General features: G+C 52.5%; 1 protein-coding gene and 1 long non-coding RNA gene across 4 annotated transcripts in view; one reads left to right on the top strand and one right to left on the bottom strand.

Annotated features, from left to right (window-relative positions):
• Positions 1–19,895, top strand: part of MFN2 (mitofusin 2) — a 28,270-nt gene extending 8,375 nt beyond the window's left edge. For all 3 annotated transcript variants that reach the window (XM_082416688.1, XM_082416686.1, XM_082416687.1), the window contains 16 exons: positions 2,176–2,311; positions 5,361–5,523; positions 6,204–6,328; positions 7,048–7,156; positions 7,269–7,376; positions 8,792–8,945; positions 9,113–9,180; positions 9,322–9,443; positions 11,166–11,292; positions 11,713–11,817; positions 12,094–12,196; positions 13,005–13,225; positions 13,808–13,963; positions 15,403–15,599; positions 16,441–16,575; positions 17,797–19,895. In XM_082416688.1, coding sequence (XP_082272814.1) covers positions 2,176–2,311; positions 5,361–5,523; positions 6,204–6,328; positions 7,048–7,156; positions 7,269–7,376; positions 8,792–8,945; positions 9,113–9,180; positions 9,322–9,443; positions 11,166–11,292; positions 11,713–11,817; positions 12,094–12,196; positions 13,005–13,225; positions 13,808–13,963; positions 15,403–15,599; positions 16,441–16,575; positions 17,797–17,866 — 2,099 coding nt within the window. In that variant the 3' untranslated portion in view covers positions 17,867–19,895. The remainder of the gene's footprint in view (positions 1–2,175; positions 2,312–5,360; positions 5,524–6,203; positions 6,329–7,047; positions 7,157–7,268; positions 7,377–8,791; positions 8,946–9,112; positions 9,181–9,321; positions 9,444–11,165; positions 11,293–11,712; positions 11,818–12,093; positions 12,197–13,004; positions 13,226–13,807; positions 13,964–15,402; positions 15,600–16,440; positions 16,576–17,796) is intronic.
• LOC309639485 lies at positions 10,121–11,159 on the bottom strand. The gene is made up of 2 exons (XR_014251680.1): positions 11,017–11,159; positions 10,121–10,491 (listed from the first exon to the last, which is right to left on the bottom strand). It is a non-coding gene; the product is annotated as an uncharacterized lncRNA (long non-coding RNA).
• Positions 19,896–23,344: the final 3,449 nt, after the last annotated feature.

Genomic DNA, 23,344 nt, shown 5'->3' with positions numbered 1-23,344 from the left:
CCTGTCGTGTTCTGGATGCTGTGGGAGTGCTCTCAGTGCTGGGGTCTATCAGCCCAGTGGTTCACAAGTGCCTTAGTCTGTTTGGGAGGCTTTAACAGAAATACCATAGACTGGGTGGCTTGTAAACAACAAAAATTTATTTCTCACAGTTCGGGAGGCTGGGAAGCCCAAGATCAAGGTACCGGCAGATTTGGTGTCTGGTGAGGGACAGCTTCCTAGACTGCTGTCTTTTCTCTGTATCATCACATGTAACCACACGGCAGGAGTGGCTGGCTAGCTCTTCGGGTCTCTTTTGTAAGGGCACTAATCCCAGGCATGGGGTCTCCATCTCTATATACAGTTGACTCTCGAATAACATGAGTTTGAACTGCGTGGATCCACTCATGTGTGGATTGTTTTCAGTAGCAAATACTATAGTAGTACAGAATCCATGGGTGAATCTGTGGATGCAGAACCCTGGATACGGAGGGCTGACTAAATTACATGCTGAGTTTTGACTGTGTGGAGAGTCGGCGCCCTAACCCCCATGTTGTTCAAGGGTCAGCTGTACCATCATACCGTCATCACATGGGGGCACATAAACATTTAGTCCATTGCAGCAAGAGTGTGCTGAGGGGCAAACACCCGTCTGCTGTCCAGCCAGCTCATGACCTTCCTCGTGTAAGTGCTAGATGGGATGGGGTCAGGATCTTGCTCAGTTGCTCCCATCTGTCATAGTATGTTATCCATCTGCCTGTCAAGGGCCCTGGGAAGAAGCAATGCAGTGATCCTAGTATCTGTTTGCTTAGCGAACATTGTGCACCTGCTGAGCGCTGGGTGCTGGGATCAGACAGCTTGGACCTCACGTGGTAGGTGGTGCAGACAGGTGAGCTAGGCGGTTACCCTGTGGTGAGATAAGGGCTAAGATAGGAGAAGTACAGGGTGCTGTGGGAGCATAAACAAGGGGACCTGACTCAGGGGTGGTCAGGGCAGGCTAAGTGGGAAAGAGCCAGAGCACCCCGAGGCGGTGCCTTAGTTCTTCAGAGTGGGGGAGGGGCGTGGGGAAGCACTGAGCAAAGCCCAGAGCAGTGGCGAGTGTGGGGATGTGGTGAGGCAGCACGCGAGGCAGCGGGTGCCCAAGACCTGGCTGGAGCAGTGAGCGGGGCCAGAACAGGCAGGGCCTCGTGAAGGTGCACAGGGACCCAGTCCCAATCCCGGCTCTGCCATCTGCTAACTCTGATGGGTACATGCCGTGGATTAAATGAGACCGTATTTGAAAAGTGATCAGGGACTTCCCTGGTGGCGCAGTGGTTAAGAACCCGCCTGCCAATACAACTGACACGGGTTTGAGCCCTGATCCAGGAAGATCCCGCATGCCGCGGAGCAACTAAGCCCCTGAGCCACAACTACTGAGCCCACGCGCCACAACTACTGAGCCCACGCGCCACAACTACTGAAGCCTGTGTGCCACAACTACTGAAACCAGCTTGCCTAGAGCTCATGCTCTGCAAGAAGAGAAGCCACTACGATGAGAAGCCTGTGCACCACAACAGAGTAGCCCCCGCTCGCTGCAACTAGAGAAAGCCCGCACGCAGCAACGAAGACCCAACACAGTCAAAAATAAATAAAATAAAAATTAAAAAAAAAAAAAAGAAAAGTGATCAGAACAGTGTCTGGCATATAGTGAGAACTTGGTACGTATTTGTTAAGTAAAAAACATATAACTTCGTTAGGTACCGGCCCCCATTCTTAGCGATTTTGTGTTTTAATCCATTTAATCCTTTCACTAGTCACATGAAGTAGGTACTGTTGTTATCTGTGTTTTAAGGGTGAGGAAACTAAGACCAGGAAGGTTAATTTGCCTGGGGTCACAAAGAGTCAGGAAGAGGTAAGAGCCAGCGCTTCTTGCACTGGAACCCAGGCAGTCTTGCTCCCAAGCTGTGTTCTTTTTTTTTTTGGCTGCGCGGCCTGCGGGATCTTAGTCCTCCCACCAAGGATCGAACCCACACCCCCTGCAGTGGAAGCTTGGAGTCTTAACCACTGGACCGCCAGGGAAGTCCCCCAAGCCGTGTTCTTAACTGCACTGCGGCCCACAGTAGGGAGGAGCAGGGAGCCGTGGTGGTGGACTCTGCCTTCCAGACTTGTGACTGTGGAACTCTGACCGTGGGGTGAGCCATTTTCAATCTCCACCTCCAGACACCTACAGGAATGCGGAACTGGACCCTGTTACGACAGAAGAACAGGTTCTGGACGTCAGAGGTTACCTGTCCAAAGTGAGGGGCATCAGCGAGGTGCTGGCCCGGCGGCACATGAAAGTGGCTTTTTTTGGCCGGTGAGTCTCAAAGCCCTCATACCTTCTTTCTTCCCAGCTGGGGGCAGGCAGGGAGGCAGGCACTTTGTGTGGGATTGCAGCCTGAGGGCCCCAAGGCAGAGAAGCAGCTGGCATGCTTCAGAGTTCAGTGCTCTCTTTCTTATTTCTTTATTTTTAACTGTGGTTAAATACACATAACGTAAAATTTACCATCGTAACCATTCTTAAGTGTACGGTTCAGTTTTGTTAAATACATTCACATTGTTGTACAACCATCACCACCATCCATCTCCAGAACTTCTTCCCCTTGGAAAATTGAAACTCTGCCCATTAAGTAACAACTCCCGTTCCCCTCTCCCCACCCGCCTGGCAACCACCATTCTCCTTCCTGTCTCTATGAGTCTGACTACTCGATGTGCCTCAGGTAACTGGGATCACACAGTATTTGTCTTTTTGTGACTGGCTTCTTTCACTCAGCATAATGTCCTCTAGAATCATCCATGTTGCAGCATTTCTCAGAATACCTTCCTTTTTAAGGCTGAGCAATATTCCATTGTACGTATATACCATATCGTGTTTATCCATTCATCCATGATGGACACTTGTTGCGTCCACTTTTTGGCTATTGTGAATAATGCTGCTATGAACATGGGTGTACAAACATCTGTTTGAGACCCTGCTTTCAATTCTTTTGGGAATATACCCAGAGGTGGAATTGCTGGACCATACGATCATTCTGTTTAAAAAAAATTTTTTTTTTGGCCACGCTGCACGGCATGCGGGATCTTAGTTCCCCGACCAGGGATTGAACCCGTGCCAACCTGTGCCCCCTGCAGTGGAAGCTCAGAGTCCTAACCACTGGACTGCCAGGGAAGTCCCCTGTTTTTAATTTTTTGAGGAACTACCCACCATATTGTTTTCCATAGTGACTGCACCATTTTAATTCCTACCAGCAATGCACAAGGGTTCCAGTTTTTCCATATCCTCCCAATACTTGTTTTCTGTTTTTTTGATAGTAGCCGTCCTAATGGGTGTGAGGTAGTATCTCTTGTAGTTTCGATTCGCATTTCCCTAGTGATTAGTGATGTTGAGCATCTTTTCATGTGTTAGTTGGCCATTTGTATATCTTCCTTGGAGAAATGTCTATTCAAGTCCTTTGCCCGCTTTTAAATTGGGTTGTTTGGGGGGTTTTTTTATGTCATTTTGGTGTGGTTTTTTTGTTTTTTGTTTTTGAGTTGTAAGAGTTCTGGATTTAATTCCTTATCAGACATATGATTTGGAAGTATTTTCTCTCATTCCATAGGTCGCCTTTTCACTCTGTTAACTGTGTCCTGTGATGCACAGAAATATTTCATTTTGATATAGTCCAATTTATGTATACTTTTTTGCCTGTACTTTTGATGTCATATCTAGGAAATTGCCAAACCCAGTGTCATGAGGCTTTTCCCCTATGTTTTCTTCTAAATGCTTTATATTTTTAGCCCTCAGATATCCTTCTTGTTACGCTTTGAGGTCTGGTAGGCACCTCTGGAATGTTTGCTGCAGTACCAAGGACTTCTCCAGTTCTCGGTGGGCTCTGACTGGGTGGCCTACACAGTGAACTCAGTTCTGACACGCTGCCTGGAGGTGGCGGCAGACCCCCCAGGTTAAGAGCCCGGTCCCTCAAGACGCCCCCGCTTCAGGTGCCATTTGGAAACCTGGGCGTCTGACCCACTGGCTATAGATCAGAGGTTCCCACGACCTCCTCCTCTTAATTTGCTAGAGCGGCTCACAGAGCTCAGGGAAACATTTACTTACATTTACTGGTTAGTATATAAATAATGGGGTACTGTAAGGGATACAGGTGAAGAGGTACACAGGGTGAGGTCTGGGAGGGTCCTGAGCACAGGAGCTTCTGTCCCTGTGGAACTGAGGTGCACTGCCTTCCACCCTGAAGCTCATCAGTTCTCCTCGTTCAAGAGATTTTACGGAGCTTAATCCACAGCGCCCTCCTTCCTTTTCCTGGAGGTCAGTGGGTGGGGCTGAAAGTCCCAGCCCTCTTATCACTTGGTCTTTCTGGTGACCAGCCCATCCTGAGGCTGTCTGGGGGCCCCACCTCAGTCACCTCACTAGCATAAACAGGTGTGCTCAACAGGGGCTCCTTATGAGTAACTAAAGGCACTCCTACCACTCAGGAAATTCCAAGGGTTTTAGGAGCTCTGTGCCAGGAACTAGGGACAAAGACCAAACATATTTCTTGTTATACCACAGCACCTTTAAAAAAAGTAAAGCCCAATACAGGAAAAAAAAAAGACACCCAGACGGGTGGATGCTGTGTGCACAGTGGCAGCCTGAGGAACTGGCACTCTGCCACCCCTGCCCCTGATCACCTCAGGGGTGGCCCTCAGACCTCCGGGCTGTCATTTTGCGTCCTCCCCTCAGAGCTGTGGCCCTGGCTTTGGTGAGCTGGAGAGATGAGTCTGCAGAGTAGAGCTGTTTTCAAGAACCAGCATGTCGGAAAGGGGCGTGATGGGCAGGAATGCTACAGTAGTCTGCCCTGTAGCCGGCCCTTATCAGCTGGGGCTGACAGGCGGGGCTTCATGTTTGGGAGGAGCGTGATGGGAGAAGAGCAGCAAAATTGGCCTTTTGTAGAAAACCAGGGACTTTGGGGTCATTCAGCTGAGGTCACTCAGACTGAGGAAGCCACCCTGGGGGTGAGTCAGTGGTTCCAAGTAGAAGAGGAGGGGTGGGTTATCCCTTGGAGTCAGACAGGTGGTCTCCAGAGTGATGCTGAGAGCCTCAAGCTCGGTGGTGGGCTCCCTTGAGGGCAGAGAGTGTCTGCGTGCTGGCGCCACACCGAGGGAGCCCCTTGTAGCCTGGTTTGCCGTGATGAACCAGGAGCACGTCACAGACACGGGTCACAGGCATTTGTCCAGCATTTTCATAAACACAGAGAGCCCTCTCTGCCTGTCTGGGCACACTCCACATCACTGTGGAGGACAAGACTTTGGACTTGCAGGCTGTAACTTCTTAGTGACAGCCTGAGGCGCAGATAGCGGTAGCTTCACTGACAGCCGGGATTTCCTCGTAGGACGAGCAACGGGAAGAGCACTGTGATCAATGCCATGCTCTGGGACAAAGTGCTGCCCTCCGGGATCGGCCACACCACCAACTGCTTCCTGCGGGTGGAGGGCACAGATGGCCACGAGGCCTTCCTCCTCACGGAGGGCTCAGAGGAGAAGAGGAATGTCAAGGTGAGGGGGCAGCGCCGGCCCGGCTTTCAGCCCTCCCTGGGCATGCTGGTGGGTTAAATCCGGGCTTAGACCAGCCAGCGCATCCACTGTGCCAGGACCACTGGAAGCTCTAAGGAGAAGGCAGTGCCTTCCACTGCGGTGGAGTCTGGGGGGGCCCTGTCCTAGCCTGGCTGCTTGGGAATTGTGAGAGCTTCAGGGAGGGTCTGAAACCCGGAGCGCCTGAAGTCCGGATTCACAGTCCTTGTGAATTGCTGGGCAGGCCTTTTCTCTTTGTGATGAAGAGCATATGTGCCTTGTTCTTTGGCTTGTTGCCAGAGAGCGATCCCTGCATTTGCTCTGTGATTCGGACACGTCAGCTCGGGGCTTGCGTGTTTTCATCTTTCTGAGAGCCAGCTGCATTCTTGGTTGGGGCCAGATGCTCATTTTGGTTCATAAAGAATTAATTAATGCAGAAAACCCTCTGCTTTAGGACAACGTCCAAGAAAGAAACTCAAAAGAGGAGTGAAGAATAGTTGGTTCTTATTGACAGCTCCCAGCTCTTGACTTTTTTATGTGTGAAATGAAAGAAAAAGGGGTAGCAGATCAGGCAGCGGTCTCAGGCCATTGTGCTGTGGCCACATGGCCCTGGGAATCTCCAGGCTGGAGGCTCTTCCTCGGCCCTGATCTTTCTCCCCCATCAGACTGTGAACCAGCTGGCCCACGCCCTTCACCAGGACGAGCAGCTGCATGCCGGCAGCCTGGTGAGTGTGATGTGGCCCAACTCCAAGTGTCCGCTTCTCAAGGATGACCTTGTGCTAATGGACAGGTAAGAGGGAAGGTGCCTCCCCAGGAGGTCCAAGCTGGGAGGGCACCAGCTTTCCATTTCTGGATCATCCAGGCCAGGATCCCCTAGGTCCTGTTGTTGCTCTGCTTAAGTATAGTGCTTTTCAGACTGGCTCAACCAAATCTTCCTGCCTCTTGGATTTCCTCCAGGGTCTGGTTACTGTATCCCTGGGCAGGTGTCAGGGCCCTGAAGATGTCCCAGTGATGGTCTGTAAAGAGGGATAGGGAGGTGCTCAAAAGTTGGGAAGTTTCTCAGCCTCAACCCAACATTAGTGTGTTTATTGGGGGCGGGGGGTGGAGCTTGTGGTGGTGAGGTCCATGTTGTATTTTATTTTTCTCAAAGGGACACTTTGCTCCTGCTTTGTGGACAGGCTGTAACTATACCAAGAAATGCAGTGCTAGGGTGCTTGCCAGACTCACATAAATACAGAACTTCACCTTAATTGTATACCCCCAAAGTAAAATTCAGATCATTAGGTTTTTATAAATGTGATAGGTACGTATGGCAAAAACCACATTTTCAGACAGTCTGGAAGGATACGAGATGAAAAGTAAAAATCCCTCCAATAAGGGCCAGGCCCAATTTCTCTCCCTTCTGTAGCTTTCTCCTCCTTTGCCTGGCTGCCTCAGGTCTGTTCAGAGCAGGAAGAATGGGGCCCATGGTCTGTGTGTCTGGTGACAGTTTATCCTTGTCACCACTAGCCCTGGCATCGATGTCACCACAGAGCTGGACAGCTGGATTGACAAGTTTTGCCTGGACGCTGATGTGTTTGTGCTGGTGGCCAACTCAGAGTCCACCCTGATGCAGACGGTAACCCCTCTTCCGCCTTTTCCCCCACTCCGAGGACCCAGCTGGGGGGGCGGGCTGGCAGGGCCTCGGCTGGCACAGCTCCTCCCCCACTGAGGTCTTCCCCCCCTTCCAGGAAAAGCAGTTCTTCCACAAGGTGAGCGAGCGCTTGTCCCGCCCTAACATCTTCATCCTGAACAACCGCTGGGACGCGTCCGCCTCGGAGCCTGAGTACATGGAGGAGGTGGGTGCCTCTTTACCCAGCAGTTTGGGGAATGCCACCCCATGTGTCTACCCAGTCCCTCTTTATGCTCTCCCAGGCCACATCCCTGAATGAATTTCAGCACCAGAGAAGTCCCGGGTGTTCCTTGGGGTCGCTGATGGCTTTAAAAATACCCCTTCGTGGGAGTTCCCTGGCGGTCCAGTGGTTAGGACTTAGTGCTTTCACTGCTGAGGTTCCAGGTTCAATCCCTGGTCAGGGAACTAAGATCCCACAAGCCGTGCAGTGAGGCAAAAACAAAACCAAACAAAAACAAAACGAAGAAACAAAAACAACTCTTTGGGACTTTACTGGAGATCCAGTGGTTAAGAATCCGTGCTTCCACTGCAGGGAGCACGGGTTCAATCCCTGGTCCGGGAACTAAGATCCTGCTTGCTGCGTGGTGCGGCAAAAAAAAACAACAGCAGCAACAAAACGCAAACCCTTCACTTCTCCCATTCACTTTCCCGGACCCCTCTACTCTTCAAAAGGCTTTCTTCCCGGTCTGAGAAACGTCCCTACCACGTTAGCTGCTGCACCCTTGCTTGCTCTCTTTAGCTCATAAAGAATTAATCATTATAGAACAGGCTTAGCTTTAGAAAGACATCCAGGAAAGAAGCTTAAAAGAGGAGTGAAGAATAATTGGTTCTTACTGACAGCTCAGAATGCTTTACTTTTTATGCGTGAAATGAAGGAAAAAGGAGTAACAGACAGGTGATATGGGGTGATGATAAAGCACGTAGTCAGCAGGCTGACGCTGGGCAGTGTGACTGGTGAATTCCCTAACCCCTCCGGTAAATCCTCACCTGTGAGTTGGATATAATAGATAGAGTTGTTGAGAGGATGAAATCTGTTAACTTTGAGAAAAGGCCTGGCACGTGGCAGGTGTCCGCAAGAGGCTGTCATCACTTTTAAGTTCCAGCAGTAGAACCCTAGGGCTTCAGAGCTAGGAGGGATTTTGGGGTGCGGCCACTCATGTAATAAACGAGGCCCAGGGAAGACTCAGCTTGTCAGTACAGAGTCCAGGTGTAGGTTTCTTGACCAATCCCCCCCCCCACCCAGGTTCCTTTCCTTCTGGGGCGCCAAAGTGAGACACTCTGTAGGCTCTAACAAGGCAATTTGGGGCACGTGTAAGCATTTCAGCTTGTTGATGCACCAGCTGTCTTTGACAGGCTGTACCCCAGGGAACCCCTGTGACCTGGGTTCTGGGGAGCCTGGTGGCTGGAGGACAGATGGTGGGAGATGGTCGCTGCATGTGTGTTTGTACCTTTTGAACCCTGAGCTGTGTGAACAGATTATCTGTGTTTTAGAAAAGAAACAGTTGGGGGCCGCGGGCTCCATCAGGAGGGGCCCACCCTCACCCTGCCTGCTCACGTAACGCCCGTCTGCTTGGGCTCCAGGTACGGCGGCAGCACATGGAGCGCTGTACCAGCTTCCTGGTGGACGAGCTGGCTGTGGTGGATCGAGGCCAGGCTGGAGACCGCATCTTCTTTGTGTCTGCCAAGGAGGTGCTCAACGCCAGGATCCAGAAGGCCCAGGGCATGCCCGAAGGAGGTGACGATGGGACCAGCTTCTTGCTTTTCCCTAACATTTGAGTCATTGGGTCTCATACTAAGTCAGCCAGTAGAAACAGTTCTGAGAACGAGGTGGTGAGAAGAGCCCTGAGTGAGAAGCTCTCGACTGCGAGTTATTTCTGGACTAATGTGGTGCAATTCTCCTAGGGGGCGCTCTTGCAGAAGGCTTTCAAGTGAGGATGCTTGAGTTTCAGAATTTTGAGAGGAGATTTGAGGTGAGCACAAGCCTTTGATCCTGGTGTCTGGTGATTCTGTGCCTCCCTGGCCCTTTCCAGCCGTGTCCCTGGCACTGGATGCCGGAGCCTGGCCCTTGGCCGGTGGCCTCTGCCTCCCTCTGCGCCTCTTGTCTGTTCCAGGAGTGCATCTCCCAGTCGGCTGTGAAGACCAAGTTTGAGCAGCACACGGTCCGGGCCAAGCAGATCGCGGAGGCTGTTCGCCTCATCATGGACTCTCTGCACATCGCGGCGCAGGAGCAGCGGTAAGAGCCCCGGAGGTGACAGGAGGGAGCGTGGCAGTGACCGCCTCACCCCTGCCTGGACCCGGCCCAGGGCCAGAGCCTGGCCGCCAGATCGGAGCCTCAGGGTTCCCTCCAGGCCCCGTTCGAGCCACGAGGAGCAGCCTGGTGAGGAGGCCGTGGGGCGTCTGTCCGTCCCACCTGGCCTGTGCAGTGAGGTTCCCCACAAGCCCGCGTTGGCGGCCTTGGCCCAGCGCTGCACCGAGCGCTGCAGCCGTTCTCAGAGCCTGAAGCACTACATACTTCTTTTTTTTGTTTATTGTTTAAATTTTTATTTATTTATTTATGGCTATGTTGGGTCTTCGTTTCTGTGCGAGGGCTTTCTCTAGTTGCGGCGAGCGGGGGCCACTCTTCATCGCCGTGCGCGGGCCTCTCACTATCGCGGCCTCTCTTGTTGCGGAGCACAGGCTCCAGACGCGCAGGCTCAGTAGTTGTGGCTCACGGGCCTAGTTGCTCTGCGGCATGTGGGATCTTCCCAGACCAGGGCTCGAACCCGTGTCCCCTGCATTGGCAGGCAGATTCTCAACCACTGCGCCACCAGGGAAGCCCCAGGACATACTTCTTAAAAATACCCTTTTTTTGGAGAAATTAAAATATAGGAAAGATATACGGAGAATAACATACCGTGCTTCCATTGCACAGAATTGACAACATTTGCTTTATTTTTAAGTTAAAATAAAAGACATACAGCAGAAACTAACACATCGTAAAGCAATTATACTCCAATAAAGATGTTAAAAAAAACCCACAACAACAACACAGAAAAAAATGTTGAATACCCTTTGATTCTTGAGCCCCTGTCCCAGTGTCCCTCTGCCCACTCCTCAGAGGCAACTGCAATCATGAATTTGGTGTGTAGTCCTGTCATTCGTTAAGCAGTACTTTTTATGTAAGTTCTGAAGAATACATAATGTTGCTCTGCAAGTGCTTTAAATGCACAGATACAGGATCATGCTGCACCTGGCTTCTCTTTCCACTCAGCATCGTTTTTACCCTTTGTCCTTGTTGGTACCTGTAGATGGAGTTTAGGACTATTAGCTGCTATAGAGTAGTCCACTGTGAATGTACCTCCTTTTCCTGTAGATTGATTTTTAGATTTCATTATTTTGCTATTGCAAACCCTGCTGCAGTGGATGCCAGTCTGTGTGTCCACTTGTGCACATCTGCAAGTGTCTTTCTAGCATTAATTCCTGGAGGTGGAACGTTTCCTCTTAGGGTATATGCATTTCAGTTTTACCCAGTTTTACTTGTGGCTTTCTGAAACATCTGAACCCATCCGAGGTCCCACCAGCAGTGTATGCTGGAACTCCCATTTCCCTGACCCCATCAGTAATTCAGACTTGGGGAATTTGGCCAGGCTTCTGGGTAGCGTAGTACCTCTTTTTTCTTTCTCTTGATTATACTAGTGATTTTTTTCTATATTAATTGGCAGAACTTGTTCTAAAGCCCCTGAAAGCGCCCTCCCCTGTCTGTCACCACCACGTCTTCCAAATTTGGAAAACTTGAGTGAGTTGTCGGCGCCGTCTCTCCCTCATACCTGGGAAGGGGAAGAGCAGGCCTCCGGGGACGTGCATGGAACCGCCAGGATCGCCGCTGGGGCCCACACAGGCTTCCCTGCGTCCCCTCTTGCCTCTCTGCTTAGTCACGTGGGGACCTACGTCGCGTAACCAGAGCTCTTTCTTTCAGGGTTTACTGCCTGGAAATGCGAGAAGAGCGGCAGGAGCGGCTGAAATTTATTGACAAGCAGCTGGAGCTCTTGGCGCAAGACTACAAACTGCGAATTAAGCAGATTACGGAGGAAGTTGAGAGGCAGGTGAGAAGTGGGAGAGGAAGCACACCGGGGAGATTTGGACTCCGAGTAGAGGCTGGGGAGCTAGAAAAGTGAAAACGCAGACATCCTATTACTTGGGGGCTCCTCAGCCTTCCAGGAGGAAGTCGTGGCCCTGATTCAAGAACGTGGCGCCTCCCTGGGTTTGCTCTTCTATCGTGTGACCCTGGGCAAGTCCCCCCTCCTCTGGGCCTCCTCCTCCATATCTTACAGGGGTGTTTGGTCAGCCAGTCTCTCATATCCCCTCTACCTCAAAAACTTTAATTCCGTAGATCAGCTGAGGACACTGCATGGGTGAGGGGAAAGATATCCAGTGTGTTAGAGTCTGTTAGACTCTCTCCTGGTGCTGCAGAATTGAACCACATTCCTCCTTGACACTTAACCAGCACGCTGCTTCTGCTGTAGGTGTCCACCGCAATGGCTGAGGAGATACGGCGCCTCTCTGTGCTGGTGGACGAGTACCAGATGGACTTCCACCCTTCCCCAGTGGTCCTCAAGGTTTATAAGAATGTGAGTCATTAAGTGGCAGGTGCTCTGGGCAGGGGCTCCCCTTATTTCCTGTTGGCTACTGGAAGGAAGCACCAAGCAGACAGCGATTCAGCCCCTGCTGCTCTGAGTCAGGGCCCCTCAGCCAGGGACACGAGCCCCAGGCTCCCATGCGGCCTGCCTGCCGCCGTTGCCTTGTGGGCCTGGGCTGACCAGCCTCGGATTTCCCTGTCCCTGGGCTCCCCAGAGGGAACCGCTGGCAGAGGGCGCCACTTCCCTTCGCCTCTCTTCTGGCTGCAGGAACTGCACCGCCATATAGAGGAAGGACTGGGCCGAAATATGTCGGACCGCTGCTCCACGGCCATCACCAGCTCCCTGCAGACCATGCAGCAGGAGATGATAGGTCAGTGCTGCGGGGGCCTCGCGACCTGGTCCCTGGGCTGCCCAAAGATCAGTTTCAGGCCAGTCTACAGAAGTAAAGGCCTTTCCTTGTCTGTCACCTTTTATGATGAGTCAGCTCCATACCTTGGGGTTCTGGGCATGTGTCATGAGTTCATTCTACACATAGACTTGGGGGGTCAGTGGGGGGGGGTCCTTTTTTAAAAAAAAAAAAATTATTTATTTATGTATTTATTTATTTTTGGCTGTGTTGGGTCTTTGTTGCTGCGCACGGGCTTTCTCTAGTTGTGGCGAGCTGGGGCTACTCCTCGCTGTGGTACGTGTGCTCCTTATTTCCGTGGCTTCTCTCGCTGTGGAGCATGGGCTCTAGGCACGCGGGCTTCAGTAGTTGTGGCACGTGGGCTCAGTAGTTGTGGCTCACGGGCTCTAGAGTGCAGGCTCAGCAGCTGTGGCTCAGGGGCTTACTTGCTCCGCAGCACGTGGGATCTTCCCGGAGCAGGGCTCGAACCCGTGTCCCCTGCATTGGCAGGTGGAGTCTTAACCACTGCGCCACCAGGGAGGTCCCCGTGGGGGTGTCTTGTGTTGCCACATGGGACTAGCAGAGGCTGAGAGTTCGGCCTCCTCCTTAAATACGCACGTTAGCCGGTGTGGAGCCTTGGTCTGCATCCCCCCGCCCACTGGCCCGCTCTTCCGGGCCTGATTTCCGGGCCTCACCGTCAGCATCCTGGGCTGCAGCGAGTGTTCTGAGGCTCAGCCCTGGCGTGGCACGGGGCTGAGCTGCTGTGCTTTCTCCGCATTTCTGTTCCTGACAGACGGCTTGAAACCTCTCCTTCCTGTGTCTATGCGGAGTCAGATAGACTTGCTGGTCCCTCGGCAGTGCTTCTCCCTCAGCTACGACCTGAACTGTGACAAGCTGTGTGCCGACTTTCAGGAGGACATCGAGTTCCATTTTTCTCTCGGGTGGACCATGCTGGTGAATAGGTTCCTGGGCCCCAAGAACAGCCGCCGGGCCTTGATGGGCTACAACGACCAGGCAAGCGAAGTCCCGCACCCTCGGGCATCAAGGGAGGTCAGTCTGCACCCCAGGCACACAAACTGTTCTGAAAGGGGTGCCCTGAGGTCACAGCCGTGGCATGTGGGCCACCACCACGGTCAGGTTTTTGCCACAAATCAACCTAGCTTTATCCTAAGCACTAATATTTGTGAAATTACAAACTCAAGCCGCATTTTTTTTTCTATTACACATTAAAGTGAGCATGTAACTATTAAATATAGATGACCTATCTGTCCACATACCACCATTTTCATGTTTAGATGTTGAACCCCCCATCTCTGTACCACTGGAGTTACTGCCCGGGCTGCTCTCGGGCCACGTCCCACACCTGGGGACCTGTGCTGAAGCGTTCCAGGGCGGCCACTGCGCCCGTTCTGTGGTACCCCACGGTGCTCACCTTTGGGCCGGCAGGTCTGTTAGGAGCTTAAATTCCTCTCTGCTACATGTGAAGTTCATTTTCCCTTTTGGAAATTGAAGAGCCACTCCCCGTGCCCCTGTTCTGGACCCTAGAATGAGAGACTGGCCGGTATCTTCTCAGCCCCTCCTCGTTTCTCTCTGCAGGTGCAGCGGCCCATGCCCCTGACCCCGGCCAACCCCAGCATGCCCCCACTGCCCCAGGGCTCCCTCACCCAGGAGGAGCTCATGGTTTCCATGGTCACCGGCCTGGCCTCCCTGACCTCCAGGACCTCCATGGGCATTCTCGTTGTTGGAGGAGTGGTCAGTGACAAGCCCTGCTCGGGAAGGGGTGGGCAGGGGGGTGGGGACCGAGAGGCACAGTCTGGTGGGTGTCCCCACATCAGCCCTGCGCTTCACATCCGTGACGACTTTTTGCTGTGATCTCAGGAGCCGTGCAGCCTTAGCCCTTTAACATACATTCATTGACTTATTTAAGTCTCAGTTAACTAACGTGACATTTAGGTTCCCGTTTTACAGAACACCATCTGCAGTTGGCTTGCCAAGGACACACAGCTAGGATTTGAGCTCTGACCCCATCTGACTCCAGGACCATATTCTTTCCCCTGTAGGGCCAGTAGGGTAGGGAAGTGACCTGAGAAATTGACGAACCTGGCTGGGTTCTAGAGAGGTGGGTATGACCAGGAGTTTCTCACTGGTAGGTGAGGAAACCGAGAGCAAAACTTGCAGGGGCTTGAGACAGAAAGAGGCCAGGCTGGGCCTTGAACCCTTGTCTCTCCAGCTGCAGTCTTATTGCCCTTCTTTCTGCCCCAAGGCCTGAGATCACAGGCTGCCTTCTTGATTACTGGGGTACTCCCCATGTCTTGTGTGACGCAAGACACACTGCAGCTAGAGTTATTTATGCCTTGAATTTTCTTGATGATGTGGGCAAGTTCTCTTTGTCATGGTCGTTTGAGTTGTGGAGTGGTGGCAGAACGCAACTGTAACAAAACTGCCAGGAATTGCATTCTCAGCTTGTAAGACTAGGGCGGGCTGGAGCTGAGGCCCGCTCCCTCCTGGCCTGTAGACGGTACATGCTCTGGTTTTTTTTTTCACAGATGGTGACCTGGCAGAGGGTCATGATCTGAGAAGCTGACACTTGACGGTTATGTAACCCTTTTTACAGTCAGTGTCTCATTTTACCCAAACAACCCTGAGAATTGGGTGGAGGCCATTATCCTATTTTGGGAGGAAACAGGTGTAAACAAATTTGCCCAAGGTCACACAGCCAAGGAAGAGCTGCACACTAGAGCCTCGATTTCTGGCTCCAAGTCCGGTGCTCTTTGACTGTAACTACACTGCCTCCAACCAAAGTGTTACAAACCAGACCAAAAGAAGCCACCTACTGAGGACCGATGTGCAGAATTCTGCTTGTCAGTGTCACCAGAATGGAGTGTCCCTTCAGAGTACTCTAACGTCTACCTTTAAGATTCCTCTGTGCCTGGATCTGTGCTTCTGGTGCTCACAACCACAGAGGTGGCCTCTGCACAAGTCATGTTGTGTGGCCCACACTAAGTTTCCCTCGTCTCCAAACTAGACATGGTCCCTGCCTTCTGGCCTCAGTGAGACCAAGGAAGACATTGAAAGGAGGGTTCTGAGTAGAAGCACAAAGGCTCTTTGAGGCTCTTGGGAAAGTCCTGGCTGAGAGGATGGGCGGTGGGATGGCAGAGGGATTGTGCCAGCTGACCACTGTGCCTCTGCAGGTGTGGAAGGCTGTGGGCTGGCGACTCATCGCCCTCTCCCTTGGCCTCTATGGCCTCTTGTACGTCTACGAGCGTCTGACCTGGACCGCCAAGGCCAAGGAGAGGGCCTTCAAGCGCCAGTTTGTAGAGTATGCCAGCGAGAAGCTGCAGCTCATCATCAGCTATACCGGCTCCAACTGCAGCCACCAAGTCCAGCAGTGAGTGGCCCCGTCAGCCCCGAGGGGCCAGTGCTGGCTCCCGTGGTTCAGGACTGCCCTCTAGGTTTCCTCCTAACCTGGCCTGGAAACCACTGGGCCCTGAGCACTGTCTGACTCTGGCCTTCAGCTGTGCAGTGCCAGCGTGGAGGCTAGGGATGGGGGAGGAGTCTCCAGGGACACCTTACGTCCTGGGCTGGGACCAGGTAGGCCTCTGGTCTCCCAAGAAAGGAAGACATGGGAAGACGAGGGCTGTTACCTGTAGCCATCTTTTAAAGGTTACCTCGAATGGCTTGGGTTGTGGGTGTAGCTTTGACGTTCTGAGCCACAGCCCATTCTTCATGGCGTATCTTAGGGCAGGTGGGAATGGATGGCTTGATCTGGGTGGTGGTCAGGAAGGCGCTGGCTGCCTGCCTTTTATTGCTATGTGGCAGGCCCTCTGCTAGGCATTTTGCACCTAACTCTTCATTTTCTCCCTGAGCCCTTTGAGGTAGACGTTTTTACTGGCACCTTGTTTTTCAAAATGAGGAAATTGAGATTTGAAGAGGAGTCATGTGTCTCCTGCACTCGACTGAGTGCAGGAAATTGAAGAGCCACTCCCCATGCCCCTGTAGCAGCAGAGCCGGGATCTGAATCCTGGTCTCTTGTGCCCAAGCCGGGGCGTCTTGCTCTGTGCTCCTGGTTCTCACCCTGTGCTGATGCTCGTGTGTGTGCTGGCTGTGACGTCCGCGGTCTCAGCAGCGGGTGGGGACGATTCTGACAAACCAGGACAGGAGCAGATGACAGATAGGCTGGCTGCTTCACCACCGACATGGCCTGGTTGATCCTGACTCTCCCCCCTCAGGGAACTGTCTGGGACCTTTGCCCATCTGTGCCAGCAAGTTGATGTCACCCGGGAGAACCTGGAGCAGGAAATTGCTGCCATGAACAAGAAAATTGAGGTTCTTGATTCACTTCAGAGCAAAGCCAAACTGCTCAGGTGAGGTTGGCCATGTGGCAGCAGAGGAAGTCCGGTCCCTGGGGTTACAGCTCACAGGCACGTCCTTAACCGCGGTGTCTCAGGCACTTGACACGTGCTGTCCCATCTTCAGCGTCCCTTTAGAGACGTATCATCACCTTCACTTTATAAAATGGAGGATCGAGGCCTAGAGAGGTTAAGTAACTTATCTGGGATCCCACAGTAAGTGGTCAAGCCAGGAGTAGAAGAATCCAGGCGTGCTGGGCTCCAGCACTCTCTGACACTCCGCACGTTGACTGTCCTTTATTGTCGGCGGGAACAGTGGGCTACACCCGGCCCCCACCTCCCGCCATTTCACGGTGCGGCACATCAGCATCCGTGTCCACAGGGGAGCTGGCCAGGTAGCCAGTGACCGGCAGAACCCGGATCGGAACCCAGGTCTGCGTAGGGTCTCTGTTGAAAGTCAGAGCTTCCAGCAGCAGGTTGCCGGGGAGAGGATGGGTCTCAGGAGTCAGGAGTCCTGGCTTCTGGTCCTGGCACCCCCGTTTGGGCAAATCACTGAGCTTTCCTATGTCTCATTGCTTTCATCTGTAAAATGGAGTAAGGTTTCATGACACAGTCACAGAGCTGCGTGTGAAAGTGCTCTGCAGAAGTCCTCGGCCCACTCAGGCCGGGATAACATCAGCACACGTGACTCTGTTCTTCCTGCCCCGCCCTGACGTCAGCACAGAGGGAGCTGCATCAGAGAGTCGGTGGGCCTTGCCCTCCCCGCCCACTGCCCTGGGACAGCTGTGTTCTAGAGACACGCCGCGCATCCCTGGGGAAGTCTCACGCGGCCGGTGTGTTCGGGGTGGGTGTCTCTGCTGCTCGTCACCTGCAGCGACAGGGTGAACCTGAAAAGGGCTGCGTGTGAGCAGCCCAGCCTCCTGCTGACAGGCAGGAAGACCGTGTTCCCAGCAGTCCAGGGACTTGCCCGTGGTCCCGGCACGAAGCAAACACAGGGCTTGAGGGTCAGAAAAACCTGATTTTATTTCCACCACTGATTGGTCGCGTGACCGTAGGAAGTTATTGAACCTCTCTGGGCCTCATTTTCCTCCTCGGTGAAGTGGAGGTTATTGGAGGGATAATGAGTAAATGAGTCTGTACAAGTCAAGTGTCCGGTAGAACAGCACTTGGCCTTGGCACATCGTGCCGTTACTTGTTATCAGCTGTTACTGCTACAAGGTAACCGTTTCTCTGCAGGAATAAAGCTGGTTGGTTGGACAGCGAACTCAACATGTTCACGCACCAGTACCTGCAGCCGAGCAGATAGTGGGCAGCCCGGAGCCGGAGCCTGCGTAGGGAGGGGCAGCGCTGCCAGCCACGAGGGGCCTCCCGCCGGGGCCACGCGCAGCTCCCGTCCGTTGCTGCCACCGTGAGAATGAAAGCACCCGCTGTCTCCCACCGTTTTGAGCCCTGAGACGCTAGTTATTTTCCCCCTCCTTTGCCTGCTGTTGCAGGAAGATATTCCGGCTCATACCCCTAAAGGAGACTTTTTTTTTTCAGTGATGACTCTGGACAGCATGATACTGAGGAGCGAAGTCGAGTCTTTTCTCTGTTTTGTCCGGCGCTGTTGATTGAGAATCATCTGATTGCTTGATGAGGCCTTGGGATCAGCCAGCATTGCAGAAGGCCTGGTTGGGCCTTTAAGGATATCAGGCAGACACCCCCTCCTCCAGCCAACGCTAACACTGACCCACGCGCACCTGCCTACCACGCACCCCAGCGCATCCGCAGAGAAAGGCCACCTTAGGGGGTGGTTGCATTTTCTTCCCGGATTGCGCTGGGAACAGTTCCAGGAAGGCCAAGGCTGTCCCAGGAGGGTTGTGGCTTACGTGTCAGTTTGGTCCTTCGGCTTTCATTCTTCGTCCCATCTGCAGAGCCTTCCAGACCAGCCTTTCAGTCTTGGTGGTGGGGCTGAGAGTGCAGAGGTAGCTGGAACGCTGAGTGGCGTAGGGGAGGGGCGTGTGGAGGGTGTGTCCTAATGCCCCTGCTGTCACGGGTGGCCGGTGCCGTGATGGGGAGAGACTTGCCTCCTCCTCATTCTGTCCCTTGTTCTGGTTTTGGTCCTTAGCCTATTATTCTGGTTTCTTATTCATGAAAGATGGTTTGGTCCAGATAGTTAAAGGATGTAGTAGAAGGAAAGATGGCGGAAGGAGGGAACCTTGGCGGCAGGCTGAGAGGAGCGGGCCCCTCCCAGGACAGCTAGAGAATCTGGAGTTGATGCAGAACAGGACCTTGCATCTGACCTTGCTCTGTGAGGGGCTCGTGGGGCCTCAGAGCCCACTCTACTAGCTTGATGTTCCCTAAGAGACATGTTCCCACCCCTCACCCCGCCTCGGCCCAAGCTGCCCTTGGCCACCAGACCTCTGGATGAAGTCTCCTGTGCCAGCGATGCTGCACGTGGCCGAGAGACAGTGCGGGGAACCCAGCACCCAGCCTCCCACCCTCCCTGATCCCAGAGCCTCCAGCTGACACATGGGGCCTCGTGTTGATTTTGAGAAGTGTTTCCTGTTGTTGAGTTTGGGGATCGTTACCGGTCAAAGTGGGGGCAGGTTCCTGTCTCCAAGGTGTTAACTGTCTGGGGCAAACAGCCTTCGGGTGACAGCCTTTGCAGGGCAGGTCAGAGAACTTCCTAGAAGCCAGTGGCATGTCTCTCCCAGAAAGAGGCTCAGGCAGAGAGGTGGGGCTTGTCCTGCTCTCTTGAATCCACCCGCCCTCCGACTTTGGGGAAATGACTTGGTGGCCTCTGCTCACTGGTGGGTGGCACGCAGGTGGCGTGCTCTCCAGGTGCTCGCTTGTCCTTCAAACCCTCAGTCTACCCTGGTGCGTGGAACAAAGTGATGGACTTCGCCGAGGCCGCCATGCGGCAGGAGGGCGCTCTGAGCTTTTTGCCAGCCTGGATGGTGGTTACCTCCCAGTGTGTCTGGAGAAATCAGTGTCACACAATTCCAATGAATCTTGTGCTTTTGGTGGGGTGGTTATTATTTAGAATAACTAAACATGAATTTTTTTTGAATGTAGCCTCTGGGCAATGAATGAGATTTTGAGCTTCTTATATACAATAAGTAAAATTGAAATTACACCACTGAGGGCGAGACTGAAAGAACTGTGGCAAAAAGCACTTTAATTTAATGCTGCTGACTTTGTTCTCTGTTTTTATGTTCATTTGCTGGAGTGCAAGACGTGCTTGACATGGTGGGTTTTTTCTCTGATGTATTTAAGGTGATATATTTGCCTGAATTATTCCTGTATCATTGCTGATAATATTGAACACTAAAATAAAACCTAGTTGGAAACCATTTGTTTTGTGTGTCTCCTCAGCTTACTGTTCCTATGCAAACTCTCTTTGACATGACAAAGTCTGCAGGCTGTATTTTGAAATGACCTTAACTTCGTTTAGGGGAAGTTCCCACTGTAATCTGCCTGTGGGTTCCTCCTGACCCTGGAAGGAATCTGATACTCTCAGAAGAACAAAAGGCGTAACTGATCTTTAAGAACCAGGAAATCTAGAGTGATTTCTTTACAGATTTCGCCATAACTCTAAACCATTCATTTTTCACTTAAAAAGTAATGACTCAGACTGGTTCACCCTAGTTGGCCTTCTGAGAAATTGGTTGTGACCTTTTCTTTCTTTTTTTTTTTTTTTTAAACGGCCCTCAGCAGTGGCTGGGGCATGACTAGTCCGTTTCGCTGACCCTGCACACCTGTCCCCTGGGCTCTGCACTGCCCACTCGCCGCGCTGCTCATCCATTTCAGAGGCCTCCACACCTCAGCGGATGGCATCCTCGTCCCTGCAGATTCCCAGGTCACAAACCTGGGGCGTGATCCTGGACTCCCCTGTCCCACGTGCTGCGTCCAACCTGTCAGTTTCTGTCTTAAAAATACACCTCACCCCTGACCATTTCATCCACTCCATTCACAGTCACGGCTCTGACCCACGTTACTGCCTCTAACTCAGCCCCTCCTCCCACCCTGGCACCTCTCACACTTGTTTCAAAGCAGCAGCCAGAGTGACCTTGACGTAGGCTGGAAATAGAACTCAGCTCGTATTACTCCTTTGCTCGAAATACGGCTCTGGCTCCCTGTCCCACCCAGAATCGAGGCCCAAGTCCTTGTGGTGGCCTTTCAGGATCCACTGCCTCTGATTGCCCCTCCCTCTTCGGCTCCCTCTGTTTCGGCCACACTGGTCCTTGCTCTTCCTTGAAACTGCTGTCCACACTCTACTGTACGGCCTTTGCCTGGCTGGCCCTCTGCCCGTGGTCCAGAATGCACCACAGCTGACTAACTCCTTTATCTCCAAGTCTGCTGAGACGTCACCTCACTGAGGTCCATGCACACCCCTCCCTAATAAGATCCCTCTCTCCCCTGTTCCCTGGCACTTCTGAGTACCCTCCTACCTACTCATCATCTGAGCAATATTGTTTGTGTCTGCGCCTGCTGGAGCATAAGCTCTAAGAACATAAGCAAAATATGAGATTTTTACATGTTTTGTTCATTGGTAAGCGCCCAGGGTCTAGACCAGTGCCTGGCACAGAAGCAGAACTCAGTAAATACTTGCTGAATTAACAAATCCTGTCCTGATAACACAGTCGCACCATTTATCAACCCTCTAGCGCTGGGGGACAGAAGTAACAAATGCTACTGGAAACTTCCTATAGGTAGGCATGGCACCTAGGGGCTTTCAAGTGTGTTGTATGTTTAGTAATTAACATTTTCCACTCCACTGTGGAAACTGAGGCTCAGAGAGGTTGGGACTAGTTCAGACAGCAGCAGCTGGAGGGTGATGGAGCCTGGATTGGAGCCCAAGTCCAAATTCCCCAAAGCCCAGTGGCTTTTGAACATTTTTTTACCCTGACCCATTATTAGAAATTTATCACGATTGAGTACACACCTATATGTGCAAGTGAAACCAAAAAAAAGTCAATCATTACCCCTTTTCTGCAATACACAGGTATTTTCTCATGAAGAAGCTGCTGTTTGCAACCCACTAAACTGCTCACCAGCCACTCCTGGGTCATGACCGGTCGTTTGAAAAAAGGTGCTCTACCCTCTTTGCCTCACTCAACACCTCCTAGTTCTTTATTCCCAGTCAAGGCCAGACTCATTCCTGTGGTTCCTCAGACTACCTCATCTGCCCACTGAGAGTTCTGGGGAATCAAGAGCCTGAGATTTTGGGCCTTTCAGTAACAGTGTCGCCATTTAATCACAGAATATGTAGCCAGGAATGTACCTCCCTGTTCCAAGCACTGGGCCCTGCTCACAGATGTCAGCTAGGTTCACTCTGACCTCCAGGACAGGGTTTTCTGTCTCTGAGTCAGACTCAGAGATTAGAACAGGCAACTTTTATAGAGGGTTTGGCTTGTGTCAGACATGCATACGTGTGACTTCCAATCCTCTCAAAAACCTACTGATCGATTTTCCCCTTTGTACAAACCAAGAAGTTTATTCATCAAAATATTTGAGTGCCTGCTGCGTGCTGAGCATGGTTCTGGGCATTGGAGACGCAGCAGTGAATAAGGTGGATAAAAATCCCTGCCTTTATGGCGCTTACACACTTGTGGGGGAAGGCAGGCAGCAGGCAAAACCACTGAGTAAAAGAGTATGTCAGAAAATAAGGGCTATGGGGGAAAATGTGGCAGGGAAGGTCAGGGAGGAGGTAACAAGAGTGTGGCTGGGGTAGGCCTGGCTGAGAAGATGACGTTTGAAGAAAGAGCTGAATGAATTTGGTGGGGAATGAAGCCCTGTGGACATCTGGGGCGGGGCATTCCAGGCAGAGCCGCATGTGTAAAGGCCCTGAGGTACGAGCATGCCAGTATCTTCAAGGAACAAAATGCGACTAGTGTGGCTGGAGCAGAGCGAGGGGGGCGGAGAGCGGTTGGACTTCAGTTGCAAAAGGAACCAGGGGAGACTGGGGTCTTGCCGGCCACTGTGAGGACCTTGGCTTCACCGCGAGCGAGGTAGATGCCATGGAGAGTTCCGAGCCAAGGAGTGACGTGAGCTGACATACTTACACTCGAGGGGTCTCGGGCTGCTATAGGGAGAGTAGACAAGAGAGTAAGGATGGAAGCAGGGGGGACCAGTCAGGAGGCAAGTGCAATATTCCAGGGAGGAGAGGATGGTGCCTTGTACCGGGCGGTTGTGATGGAGACTGTGAAAAGTGGTCAGTTCTGGAGACCTTTTGAAGACAGAAACAATGCGACGTGCTGATAGACTGGGTGAGTCATGGCTGACTCGGGTTTTGTCCTGGGTCGGTGGCAGGATGGAGAAGCTTCCTGGTGGAGCAGGTGTGGGAGAGAAGATCGGGAGTTTTGTTTCGGACATGTTGAACTTAGGGTCCCTCTTCCGTAGTTGGATATGTGACCTTGGAGTTCAGGTGATGTCTGGTGCAGAGATGCACACTGGGGGGGTCAGCATGTGACGGTGGCAATCACAGCTTAGGGTTCCCGGAATGCAGAGCCTAGAGCAGAAGGCTTGTGCGCCCTCGTTTTAATCGGCAGAACAACGCCAGAGAAACGCAGTGAGGGCGGGGGGCAGTCAGAAGGAGGGAGAGGCAGCAGGGGCGTGCGTGGTGGAGCTGGCCGCCACCAAACGTGACCCGGAGGAGCCCTGTAATGTCTCGGCAGCCCTCCTGGTGGAGAGGAACGCGGCAGAATTTATTCGCCGTCTCCCTCTTCCAGCTGGTGAAGAGCTGCCCCATGGGACGTTGACTCTGTGCATTTCTGGGTTGCGTATTGAAATGCTTGAGCGC

This window comes from Balaenoptera physalus (assembly GCF_965194825.1).
Source record: "Balaenoptera physalus genome assembly, chromosome: 1".
Taxonomy (NCBI): Eukaryota; Metazoa; Chordata; class Mammalia; order Artiodactyla; family Balaenopteridae; genus Balaenoptera; species Balaenoptera physalus.
The sequence above is the reverse complement of the archived record's forward strand: the minus strand, read 5'-3'. Positions and strand labels throughout refer to the sequence as shown.